At 36.1% G+C, this 14131-nt stretch overlaps 2 protein-coding genes across 5 annotated transcripts in view; one reads left to right on the top strand and one right to left on the bottom strand.

Moving 5' to 3' along the window:
* Positions 1-1244: 1244 nt before the first annotated feature.
* On the top strand, positions 1245-5722 carry LOC128250433 (uncharacterized). Its single transcript, XM_052975413.2, has 2 exons — positions 1245-1450; positions 2340-5722. Exon 2 carries the CDS (start codon positions 2638-2640, stop codon positions 4087-4089), a length of 1452 nt encoding a protein of 483 aa, XP_052831373.1. The 5' UTR covers positions 1245-1450; positions 2340-2637; the 3' UTR covers positions 4090-5722.
* Positions 5723-7854: 2132 nt separating this feature from the next.
* Positions 7855-14131, bottom strand: part of LOC106880990 (uncharacterized) — a 46014-nt gene continuing 39737 nt past the window's right edge. The window contains exons 1-2 of one of the 4 annotated variants that reach the window (XM_052975488.2): positions 13417-13602; positions 7856-11458 (exon numbers count right to left, since the gene is read on the bottom strand). In XM_052975488.2, the coding sequence (XP_052831448.1) occupies positions 9090-11114 (2025 nt within the window). In that variant the 5' untranslated portion in view covers positions 11115-11458; positions 13417-13602 and the 3' untranslated portion in view covers positions 7856-9089. Of the gene's footprint in view, positions 11459-13416; positions 13603-14131 lie in introns of those variants that run through there. The other 3 variants (XM_014931175.3, XM_052975489.2, XM_089339360.1) reach the window with 3 other exon arrangements.

Below are 14131 nucleotides of genomic sequence, written 5' to 3'. Positions count from 1 at the left end.
ACCGCCTACCTCGGTACCCTCACTACACACACACCACTATACAAACACCCATACACACTGTTCAACTCATTACTCACTTCACACATGTCCTCTGTTGACTCAAATCTTTTGCCTTTGAGTGTTTTTTTTTTTGAGCTTTGGGAATAGCCAAAAGTCACACAGAGCCATGTCTGGGGAGAAGGGAGCCTGATGAACAGCTGGTGTGTTTTGCTTGATGAGGAATACTTAGATGACGTGGGCAGAATGAGCAGGTATGTTGTCATGGTGGAGTTGCCAGTTCTTTGTTGCCCACAGGTCGGGTCATTTTTGTCGCACAGCTTTACAAAGGTGACGAAGAACCCCCAGGTGGTATTCTTTGTTAATTGTCTGATTTTGTGGTGCATTTTCATGGCTCACTGTCCACTGAGATGTGGCCATCTTTGAACCGGTTGTACCACTGCCACTCCTTTATTTGTATTTTTTTCCATAGCATCATCTCCAAAGGCCTTCTGAATCTTCTGGGCTTGCGTATCGCCAAGTTTTTAGCAGAATCTGATACAGTATCTTTGCTCAATGCACTCGGTCACCTTGACTCAAAAAGCAAAATCACACAGCACACTCTTCCCATCTGTACTCAATGCATTACTGCGAGCGAATGGCACAACCTACAGACATGAAAATTTTTGCACATGCTCAGGAAGGATGCAGCCACCTAATACCCAGGCAGATTTTGCTCACACATTATTATTTTGTGCGAAAAGAATCAAGGTCAGATACTTTATGATGACGCCTCGTATATGTATGCATGTATGTCCTTGTTCAGTTTTATTTCAAGATTTCTTGCCAATAGAGAAAGAGCCGGTTTCTAACCTAGATTCAATGCTCCTTCATTGGAATTTTAATATCAGCAACAGGGTATTTTTGTTTGTATGTATGTACAGAGAGAAAGCGAGAGAAGTGAGACATACGTGCAAAAGTGTGCCACCCACATCTTCTGATTTTATTACTTAAAAACTTTCAAACAAATGAGTATATTTTAATGAAATTTTCTATAATTGGAGTAGACTAAAACTATATCAGAAATACATGAGGGAAAAAATAAATAAAAGGTAACCAAACAGAAAACATCCATATTTTCTTTTATCCAAAACCAGGAACTCTCCAGCACCCGTATACACTATGCACCATACATACACATATACTCGAGCGCATGTGTAAATGCACAAGTGCATATTCCTCATTAGTCACAAAAGCCGCAAGCTTTCACTGACTTTTCGGACTGCGCATGTGCAACAGGAATCGATTCACGCCTCCGCCTTCAACTGGAAATGGAATTACTTTTCAAAACAATCAGTTTCATTTCGAAAGAGATCATAATTTACTGACGGAAAAGCACCTATATTTATCCAGTGGTAACCATATATATGACTACCATCTCTGACTCCTTAATAATCACTGTAATTCATACGAGGTATTTTTCTTAGTGTTTTTTTTTTCATTCGATCCGTTTTTGTTTTGTTTTCTTTTCAGTTTCATTAATATAACTTTCGGTGAATATGACGAATTAAGGTGTAATTTCGAAGATCTGAGAAATGTGTAGAAACATGATGTTTTTACTTGACATAGTGAAATGAAATCGAAACATTGTTTACTACAGTCGTGATATTGAAGTGATGACAAACAAAGGAACTCCATAATTTTAATGATTCTCATACAATTAATGCTTTTTTTTTTTTTCTAATGTCGGTATTTAATCAATTGCTTCTGTGTTACCCGAATGGGGGTTTTTCCCCCTTTCCTTGATCCTTGTTTTGTTAACTCTTAAACGTTGTGTTCCTGATTTTGTTTCGAAATGGAAACGAAATATTATTTACTTACGGAGAGAAAATATTTTCATTTCAAAAGCACATGTATTACGAGAATAGAAAAATACAGTACAGTACCTTACATGTGTTTAATTATAAACAACGTTAAAGAAAAGAAATGAAGATGGAATAACGTGTAATATTTAGGAGAAATGATAGATCTTGTATGTCTGCAACGACGTTCTTCTCTGTCTGAATTGACCTGGGGTTAAACAGTATTCAACCGACAGACAATGGAATACCTTCCTGGACAGAAAGCCCCAATGTACACAATTCTATAGTTTAACAAATAATCTGATTGTGTTACTGTTATCTCTGAAGTATAGAGCTCGCATGAGATTGTCTGATTTAATTTTAAATACAAATTTAAAGTTCAAATGTTGATGCAAATGTTTATATTTAAAGTTTTATCAATACAGAATTATAGTAAATTTTCCATCGTTGAAATCAACTTATGAGTATCTCCTATATCTTATACTGTTTCTCTTATTTCAGAAATATCAGATGACATTGGCATAAAGATATATCATGTTTTACAAAGTTTAGGAAATTGTTACACAAAATGGATATAATTTGTGATAGAATTGGTGTGACTTGAGACCATTAGCAAAATTTCTTTGCTTCACTGCCTGGAATATCCTCAAGAGTTGGTTGCATTCCATTTAAACTTGGACATATTTACAAAAGAGGCTGCAGTATCTTTAAACATCAACAAAGATCACGTTTTATGGAAATGTAGAAATACTTCAAACGCCACAAGACCAAGAGACGAAGTTGACAGAGAAGAAGAATAATGGAAAATGAATTCTGTGAGAAACCAATTGAAATCAAAACAGAATCAGACAGCGCTGGTTTTCCAGATGAGATGCAGAATGAGACAGAAGAAATGTCATATTCCTGTGATGTCTATAAAAAGTCGATCTCTCAAAAACATCACCTAACTCATCACAAACGTATTCATACAGGAGAAAAACCATACCACTGTGATGTCTGTGGTAAATCGTTTCCGAGAAGAGATTATTTAAAGGTACACAAAAATATACACACTGGAGAGAAACCATACCACTGTGATATCTGTGGAAAATCATTTTCCAACAGTGGTGACTTAAATACTCACAAACGTATTCATACAGGAGAGAAGCCATATCACTGTGATGTCTGTGGTAAATCATTCTCTCAAAATGGTAACTTTAATGCTCACAAGCGCATTCATACAGGAGAGAAACCATATCACTGTAACGTCTGTGGTAAATCGTTTTGTAAAGGTAGTAACTTAAATAATCACAAGCGTATTCATTCAGGAGAGAAACCATATCGGTGTGATATCTGTGGTAAGTCATTCTCTATGAGTTGTACTTTAAATAAACACAAACGTATTCATACAGGAGAAAAACCATACCACTGTGATATTTGTGGTAAATCATTCTCTAGAAGTGGTAACTTCAATTCTCACAAACGTATTCATTCAGGAGAGAGACCATATTATTGTGATAGCTGTGGTAAATCTTTCTCTCGAATTGGTAACTTAAATGCTCACAAACGTATTCATACAGGTGACAGAGCATATGAATGTAGTATCTGTGGTAAATCATTCACTGAAAGTGGTAATTTAAATGCCCACGTACGTACCCATACAGGAGAGAAACCATTCCATTGTGATATCTGTGGTAAATCATTCTCTGAAAGTGGTAGTGTAAACACCCACAAACGTACACATACAGGAGAGAAACCACATCACTGCGATATCTGTGGTAAATCATTCTCTGAAAGTGGTAACTTAAATACCCACAAACGTACTCATACAGGAGAGAAACCATATCACTGTGATGTTTGTGGTAAATCATTCTCTCAAATTACTAGCGTTAATACTCACAAATGTATTTGTACGCGAGATAAACCATACCACTGTGATATCTGTGATAAATCCTTTTTTACGAGTGGTAACTTGAATTCTCACAAACATACACATACAGAAGAGAAACGATATCACTGTGATATCTGTGGTAAATCTTACTCTCACAGTAGTAAAGTAAATATACACAAGCGTACTCATACAGGAGAGAAACCTTACAAGTGTGATATCTGTGGTAAATCATTTGCTCAAAGTGGTAACTTTAATGCTCACAAACGTATTCATACAGGAGAAAAACCATATCACTGTGATAGCTGTGGTAAACCATTCTCTAAAAAGAGTTACCTAACTACACACCAGCATATTTGTACAAGAAAGACATCATTTCACTGAGATATCTGTGGTAAAGTATTTTTTAAAAGTGGTACCTTGAATACTCATGAATACTTTCTCACAGGACATAAGTAATACTATTGGGATATCTGTGGTATGCCATTTCCTACAAAGGATAACTCAGATTCTCACAAATGTATTCATTCAGGACAGAAAGTGTATGAGTGTGGCATCTATAATAAACCATTTTCTAAAAGGGTTACCTTAAATACTTGTGAACATATTCATACAGGAAAGAAACCATACGACTGTGATTTGTGGTAAATCATTTTTCAGTTCCAAGTAAGCTAGGGGCACACATATTCATACAGGAGAAAAGCCATATGGGTCTATAGCTGTGGCAAATCATTCAACATGTTCACTTCAAGAAGCAATTACAGATTCATATAAGAGAAAAACCATATCATTGCAATATCCATGGTAAATCTTGCTCTCAAAGTAGTGAATTAATTAAATATGAATATGTTGATATAGAAGGAAAACCATTTCACAGTGATATCTGTGACAAATCCTATTCTGAAAGAAGTCATTTAATACTCATAAATGATTTGATACAGGAGAGACACTATTTCACTGTAATATCTGTGGCAAATTGTTTTCTAGAGGTGGTACCTAAACTAAGCATAAACATATTTATACAGGTGAGAAGCCATTTCAATGTGAAATTTTTGGGAGCTCATTCTCTCATTTAAGTGCTTTTAACAATCACAGATATGCTTGTGGAGCAGAGAGACTGTTTCTCTTCAATATCATCATTACATCATCTTGTCAACAATATTTTATTGTGTTGATTTGAATATAATTCATACTCTCATTTGTTTATCACATTAACAATAGATTCTGAAATGAAGGAACTGTTGGTGGTGTGTTTGTGAGGGAGAGAAAGAAAGATGGTTGGTAGCAGGAAGTAAGATATACAAAGCTAGTCAAAAGAATAAACTACTACTTGATTTTGATCTGCTGGTATATTTCTGTGCATTTGACAAGGACATACTTCTGTATACTTCTAAAACTGTACCTATATTGTTTATTATAACATTTATTTCTTTTTAAGTTTATATAATTTTCTGTTATGCTCAGTCACTTTTTAATCCCTAAGTGTACTGTTATTTTAGAAAGCAGTTACCCAATCAATGTTAAATGTTCATTTGATGAGTTGGTAATCAAAAATTCTTAGAAACGATTGCTTTATTGTGGATACTCATGACTGTCTAACAAACAGTTACGTGTAACTCTGAATAACAGTACTAGGACAAAATCCCCCAGCAGTCAATTTCCCCTGGGATATTAGTGGTATTTCATCTGTCTTTAAGTTCTGAGTTCAAATTCCACCGAGGTTGACTTTGCCTTTCATTCTTTCGGAGTTGATAAATTAAGTACCAGTTGCATACTGGAGTTGATTTAATCGACTGGCCCCCTCCCCCAAAATTTTGGGCTTTGTGTCTCGAGTAGAAAAGATTATTCTTTCTTTACAATAAAAATATTTTAGGAAAGTGAAATTTTATTTTAAAAAATTTTAAATATTTATTACTTGATATTTTTGTTTAAAATTTGTCCGGTGGGATTTTGTCCTGATACCCCAAATAACAGCTTGTGAAATTTTTCTGCTTCAATAAAACAGTATTACACTCTACCTTTGGTATTCAAATAGTTTTTTCTCCACCATGTTTTGCATTTATGTGCCCACATCAGGAAATGTTTGTTTCCAATTTGTTTAATTTTCACCAGCAAACTGACCAAGAGTATATATTTACATACATCGTTAAAGTGGCTATATACTTCAGGCCAGCATCAGTGTTGAGTTGTGTGTACTTACCTGTGCAATAATTGGTGCTAAACCAATTGTAACTTACTGTGGAAAATGAATGTGAGAAGGAGAGTCTTTCAAATATTGAACCGACTGAGGAACCATCAGATAAGACAATTAAGGCTATGAAAAGACAGGGAAAGCTGCTGGACCATCAGGATTCACTGCCAAGATAATTAAAATAGTTGTGTAGGATACAGCCTAGTCACCAGTATAGCGAATTAGGTTATTCTGGAAGGTGCCATCCCTAATGACTGGTGTAGTAGTATTATAGTTAGCAGCTACAAGGGTAAAGGTGATACCTTAGATAGAAACAACTATAGAGGTATCAAATTGCTGGATCGGGTCATGAAAGTTACAGAGAACTATAGCTCAATTGATGAGGAATAGAATTAAACTAGATGAGATGCAGTTTGCTTTTGTACCTGGGAAGAGCACCACAAATGCCATCTTCCTAGTGAGACAGCTGCTGGAAAAGTATTTGGCCAAAAGTAAGCCATTGTGCTTAGCTTTTGTCAACCTGGAGAAAGCTTTTGACAGAGTCCCTCACTCTGTTATCTGGTGGATTCTAAAGGAGTTAGTAGGAGTGGTTTGTTAGAGCTGTACAAGCCATGTGCAGTGGTGCTGTCAGTAAGGTGAGAGTCAGCCATGAATACAGTGATGAATTTAGCATGCAAGTAGGGGTTCACCAAGGTTCAGTTCTCAGCCCACTCTTATTCATAACAGACCTTTAGGTGATTGAATTCAAAACTGGATGCCTGTGGGAATTACTTTACGCTGATAACCTTGCCTGTCATTGCAGAACTTGTAGCAAAATTGGAGAAATTCTAGGTATGGAAGCAAAACATGGAATCAAAGGGCCTTAAAATTAACCTAACAAAGACCAAAGTTGTTGCTAGCAAGAATGTAGAGAAGACTCTCTTTCCATCAGGTAAATGGCCCTGCTCAGTAAGTAGGAAAGGAGTTGAGAGTAATTCCATTTGCTGCACCCAGTGTAAGCTATGGGCACATAAGAAGTGCAGTGGAATCACAGGTAGATTAACAGATAAAGTTGTCTTTATATATAGATATGCAGGAACAATAAGCTCTAAGGGCATGCAGGACTTAGACTCTCTTGAGGTTGTAGATATTTTCTGTTACCTAGATGACAAAATTAGCCGTGGTGGAGGATGCTCTGAAAGTATTGTTTCTATAACAATAATAGGATGGAGGTTCAGAGAGCTGTTACCTCTGTTGGTAACAAAACGATTCTCTCTCAGAGTGAAAGGTAGACTGTATGATGCTTGCGTACAAACGGCTTTATTCCATAGTAGTGAGACATGGGCTCTGAATGCAGAAGACATGCATAGACCAGAGAGAAATGAAGGTGATATGCTCCGTTGGATGTGCAATATCAGTTGCATGTACAACAACGTGCAAATGTGTTGAGAGAAAAGTTGGGCACAAGAGGAATCAAATGCAGTATGCAAGAGAGAAAGCTACGTTGGTTTGGACATGTGATGTGTATGAATGAAAACAGCTGGAGGAAGACATGGGATCAAGTGAGGACTGATCTCAGGATGTTGGGCCTCACAGAGGAAATGACAATGGACTCAGATGTCTGGTGATATGAGGTTTTTGAGAAGACCTGCCCATATCAGCAAAAGTTCTAGAAGTGCTGAGTTCTACCCACATGAACAATTCTGCCAGCTCACCATCCCAATATTGTTATTAATATTGTAACTATCACTTTTATAGCTCTGGCATAAATCATTTCTTGCCTCTCTGTCCAAATAATCTGTATGGCAATATTGCTGAAACAGTTGCTTCCTTTTGGCAGTAACACAATAACCATCATTATATTTGTGTAATATTTCTCTATGAATACTAATTAAAGGCTTTCAACATGGAGATAATAAAAACAAAAGTATTAGTTTTGATATCAACAACAGAAATGAAATTAAAGAAAAAAACAAATAATGTGATTTTTTTGGTTTGATTTATTTGTGGAAGATGCCTGGAAAAGTCTGACGTTTTGAGTCTATGCTCTTCAATACAAAGGATTAAAAGGAAAAGAAATGGAGGGAGAATGAGAAAAAAACGTGTCTAAGCGATTAAGTTCAAATTGACCCTGTTTGAATGTGCATTCACTGCTTGTGACCAATGGCCTCTCTGATGGAGTTGGTTTGTTTGCAGCCTACTGTGAAAGTATGTCTATGTTTCTTAACATGCTTTGATGTGTTGCATCATCATTGTAAACAAAAGGCTCATCCATAGTGTCATTTGTTTCAGTTTCTCCATGACAGGCCCGAGTCAAAATGAGTCCTTAAAACAAGAGTCAGTAAATATACACAGCTACATGTCTTGAATACTTTTCTACCATTTTAACACTCAAATATGTGTTTGTGTGTATATCATAATTATCATTTTAATGTCTACTTTTCTATGCCTGCATGGGTCAAACAATTCAGTGATGCAAATTTCCTACAGTCATATACCTTTCGTGTCACCAATCCTCACCAGTTTTGAAGCAAGGTAACACATCGCTGTGGCCAACCAAGTTCTTCATGGAAGATTTGAAACAAATGGCACTGGTTGCATGACAGGGACACCTCACTTCTAACTATTACATAACGTCAACACAAGGACACATACACACACACACACACACAAAGGAGCTGGATTGCACTAGTTAGAGACTAGGAAGAGAAATACCCATCATATGGGCAAAAGTTATGCATGGATACACTAGCTACAGAATTCCAGCAACATTGACAGGAAGAATAGCCTCTCCTGGACATGCAATATATACATCACATCTCATCTAGAAGGTTAACCTTTTACTCTCCATGAACAGGATTGAGGAACTAAATACTCAATTAATGAAACACATACATCTGATTCAAAATGCCCACACTGTAATACAAAACATTGATTATGCCATGCTAGTGCTGAAGATATCACACATAACATCAGTTGTAGTTATATATAAAATATATTGTTAGAACACCATTATAACATTGTGATAGCTTCTTTCTTGTGTCTACAGATATCAGTGATATGGCTTCTCTTTCATTTTAATATGTTCGTGTCTTGCTTAGCCATCACCAACAGAAATTTATTTACGAAATATCAAGTTGATATGTATTCTATACTGTATAAACAAGTGTGAGGTATGTTCCAGAGGAATAGCCAAAAAATATCTGTGATATGGTCACGCCTGTATATGAAGACGTTTGTGTCTAGTTAATTCAAACTTTCTAGAGAATGATTTGCCACAAATGTCACAGAGGTACAGTTTTTCTGCTCTGTGGATGTATTTGTGATTAGACAAAGTACTTATCTGAGAGAATGATCTGCCACAAATGTCACAGTGATGTGGTTTCTCACCTGTATGAGTGCGTTTGTGCAGAGTTAAGTGAACATTTTGAGAGAAAGATTTCCCACAAATAACACAGAGATATGGCTTCTCACCAGTATGTGTGCGTTTGTGTATAGTTAAATATTGTTGAGAAAATGATTTACCACAGATATCACACTGATATGCCTCCTCAGCTGCAGGATTGGGTTTGTGTATAATTGAAACCTCACCAGAAGAGAATGATTCACTAAAATCATCATGGGCGTCTGGTCCCTCTCCTGCATGGACATATTTATGTTTAATTAAGTATCTATTGGTAGAAAATGCTTTCTCACAGACGTCACACTGATATGGCTTGTCACCTGTATGAGTGCGTTTGTGTCTGTATAAGTCGTTACTTTGAGAGAATGATTTCCCACAGATAGCACAATGATATGGCCGTTCGCCTGTATGAGTGCGTTTGTGTTTGGCTAAATCATTACTTTGAGAGAATGATTTTCCACAAATAACACAGTGATATGTTTTCTCATCAATATGAGTGTGTTTGTGTTTAGTTAAATATCCATTTCTGGAGAATGACTGACCACAGATGTCACACTGGAATGGTTTTGCTCCTGTATGGATACGTTTATGCTTAGTTAAGGCATGACTTTTAGAAAATGATTTACCACAGATATCACAGTGATATGGTTTTTCTCCTGTATGAATATTTTTGTGCTTAATTAAGGTACTACCGTCAGAAAACGATTTACCACAAACATCACAGTGATATGGTGTCTCTCCTGTATGAATACGCCTATGTTTATGTAAAGCACTGCCTTCAGAGAAAGACTTCCCACAGATATCACAATGATATGGCTTTTCTCCTGTATGAACACGCTTATGTTTAATCAAGTCACTGCTTGTAGAGCAAGATTTACCACAAATATCACAGTGATATGGTTTTTCTCCTGTATGGATCCGTATGTGCTTATTCAAGTCAACATTTTGACTGAATGATTTTCCACAGATATTACAGGAATAGGGTTTTTCTCCTGTATGAACATATATGTGTCTCCTTAATTTACTTTTATCTGGGAATGATTTACCACAAATCTCACACTGGTATGGTCTCTCTCCTGTGTGGATACTTCTGTGTTTAGTTAGGGACGATGTGTGAGAGAAAGATTTACCACAGATATCACACTCGTATGGTTTGTATCCTGCATGAATAGATTTGTGAGTATTCAAGGTATCACTTCTAGAAAATGATTTACCACAGATATCACAATAATACGGCTTGTCTCCTGTATGAATACGTGTGTGGGTATTTAAGGCACCAATGTTAAAAAATGATTTACCACAGATATCACAGTGATGTGGTTTCTCTCTTGTATGAATATGTTTGTGAGTATTCAAGGTACCTCTTTCAGAGAATGATTTACCACAGACACCACAGGGGTATGGTTTCTCTCCTGTATGAATACGTTTGTGACTATTTAAGGTACCTCTTTCAGAAAAGGATTTTCCACAGATATCACAGTGATGTGGTTTCTCTCCTGTATGAATACGTTTGTGACTATTTAAATTACCACTTGTAGAGAATGATTTACCACAGATATCACAATGATATGGCTTCTCTCCTGTGTGAATACGTTTGTGAGTATTTAAGTTACTATTTTTAGAAAATGATTTGCCACAGATATCACAATTGTATGGTTTCTCTCTGGTATGAATATATTTGTGATCAGTTGGATGACTTTTTTGAGAGAACGACTTTTCACACATATCATAGGAACATGATCTTTCTTTTATCTCTTTCAGCATCTCATCAGGAAAATCGATGCTTTCAGTCTCTGTTTTAATTTCAATTGGCTTCTCACAGAATTCCTTTTCCATAATTATTCCTCTTCGTTTCTTCTTGTGTTTTCTTAACAATTATTTCTACTGCTATGATTCCATAGAACGTGATCTTTGTTGGTGTCTGAAGACACTGCAATCTCTTGTGAAAATTTCGCTATGTTTCATAACAAAACAACCAACTCGCAAACATATTCCTGGCTGGGATGTAGAAGAATTTTGCTAATGGTCTCAGGTCACAATAACAATATTTCACACCAATTCCATCACAGATTTATAGAAACAGGATTATATCCATCCTATGTAACAACTTCCTTTAAAAGATGATAAATATTGATGATACATCTGAGGAAATGCTTTTATACCAATGTCATCTGATATTTCTGAAATAATAGAGAAACAGTATAAGATAAAGGGGATATCTAAAAGTAGATTCAATGATGGAAAATTTACTACATTTCAATATTGATAAACTGTAAATATAATTTTTTTTTTAATGGGATCGGATGGGTAAGGCATACCCTACACGCACACAACGATAAAATAAAATTTTATTTAAATATAGTCTCAGCCGAATTCATATTTCAACAAAATTACATCAAGAGTTATTTCCCCTGCTTATCGTTTATACATATGTAACGAAGAATAAATTATTTTGATTCACTCGTCCGCCAGTTTTGAAGATAATCAAAGCAAAATCATGAGTTCGAAGCACTCACCCAATGAGTATTTCTGACAAATTAGGTGAAAATCCATTCAGCCGTTTTCTAGTAATTTTGCAAACACACAGATGAGTGACTACAATACCCTGCTTTCGCAGAGTAAACATTGACGTCCGCATTTCAGCTCTAAATTTGGATGGAATTCTGGTTTAAGAACCCCTCCTAATCTTTTTATATTTTGGAATCTTCAGAAAATTTTGCTAATTTGTGTTCTACACATGTTTTGAAAAATTCCCAAATGTTTTGAAAATTTCCAATAATAAAAAGTTATGTAGGATGACATGGGGTGCTTTAACCAGAATTCCGCCGCCTAAATTTGTTAAGATTACATTAAAGAATAACATGTGAGGTTTATATATCACTGGCTGCAGCAACACGATCAGATTATTTATATTAAATTATAGAGTAGGGGTCGTGGGGCTTTCTGGCTAAGAAGATCATTCACCGTAGGTCGATTAAAGTTTAACCCCAGGTCAATTCTGACTGAGCAAAACATCATTGCAGACATACAAGATCCACCATTTCTCCTAAATATTACAAGTGATTCCCTCTTCATTCCTTTTCTTTGAGAAATGAAAATATTTTCTCCCTGGAGTAAACAAAAATAGAGTTTCCGTTTCAAAACTACATCAGGAACTAGATTTTACGATGTAAGAATGTTTGAGAATTAATTTAAGATTGAAATCGTAAAAGAATGTGTATTGCGGGAGAGAAAACAAACAAAAACAATTGGTATTCAATTGTTTTGAGTCTCAGACTTGTCAAGATTCGTTCATTAGTTTCTGTGTGCGTGACAGCACATGTTGTCAACTGTAAACACAAGAAATATTGGCACTATCATGCTATTAGCTGTCAGAAGTGAAAGTGCTCACTGCTAGTGAAGTATCTGTCTGTCTGCCTGCCTGTTGCTGGCCTGTCGATTCTTTGGCTACTGACAGCTAATACCATGACTGGCCGGAGCGAGCTATACGTCTGTCTGTCTGTCTATCTATCTATCTACTACTCGAAAGTTCGCGCGTCCGCGCTAGCTAGTCGTGAGTGGTCATAAATAATACGGCTTTTTCGACGCACATACATGCTATACATACTTCTTTTTCTGTACATATGTGTGTGTGTGGTACGTAGATAACAAAAACAACATCGCATTTTAAACTTGAGAAAAGCGTTGCATATTTATAATGCGCAAGTCATACATGTATGTATGCATTTTTGTGCATGTATGCATGTGCGGCTAGGGTTCGATCTTACAACCCGATAGTACCGGGAATGCAGTCCACGTCTTTCACCTCCGCCCTTCATTTGTGTATGTAGTAAATTTTCAAGAAGAAAACGAGATCGACATCGAAAAATCCTCTTTCTAAATAGTACAAATATTGCTAGCCGCATACGAATGCATGCACAAAAATGCACCAGAAATTACGGACTTCTTATGGTTGTAACCACCGCAATATCATGTCGGTAGCAAACAACGGTTCGACTCCATTTCACTATGTCAAGTAAACAATCATGTTTTTATACATTCCTCATATCTTCGAAATTATGCCGGAATTCTTCACATTTCCCAAAGTTATAATATGAAAGAAAACGATTGAATGAAGATAACATTAAGAAAAAAATACCTCGTATAAGTCACATTATATTATTAAGTCACTGATGGTGGTATATATTGTTAGTAATACAATGCACTGTATAAATATGAGTCTTGTCCGTCAGTAAATTATGATTTCTGCTAAAATAAAAATAATAGTTTAGCAATGACATTCAATGCCAATATTGTTTTAGGCATCCGGTTGCACATGCGCATTAGCAATGTCAGTGGAAGCTGTCGTGTTCACATGTGAATGTGGCTTATTAGTATGTGTGTATTATGATAGACGACACATGTTAAAGTGGCGATAAACATTACTTCTCAGTATAAATACTTCTTGCCTCTCTAATAGAGATTTTCTTAACGAGGGATCCGTCCGTAGAAACCAAGCCAAAATTGGACTGGAGCCTCGTACAGCACGCAGCCCCTGTTTATGTCAAACCAATGTCTCACCATCAAGAAGGGATGCTAAAGGATGATGACACACATACACATACATACATAGCACACCTTGTATATACAAATAGATGAACGACCACTACTCTTCAGTTTATCAAAGACTTAAATAAAGAAGATTAAAAGACAGAAAATAGAAAGCTTTAGGCAATGCGTTAAGTTTAATAAATTCTTTATATTTCAGTAGCAGAAGTCCATCTTCAGAAGAAAACAACAGCCTAAGAAAAGTCCAGCTATGTAGGTTCTGTTAAGCCATTCAAATTCCCTAGCGTTTATGTAACAGCAGCAGT

The sequence above is a fragment of the Octopus bimaculoides genome, chromosome 21, assembly GCF_046866305.1.
Source record: "Octopus bimaculoides isolate indiv1 chromosome 21, ASM4686630v1, whole genome shotgun sequence".
Classification (NCBI taxonomy): domain Eukaryota; kingdom Metazoa; phylum Mollusca; class Cephalopoda; order Octopoda; family Octopodidae; genus Octopus; species Octopus bimaculoides.
Note: the sequence above shows the minus strand (reverse complement) of the source record. Positions and strands in the feature narration are given on the sequence as shown.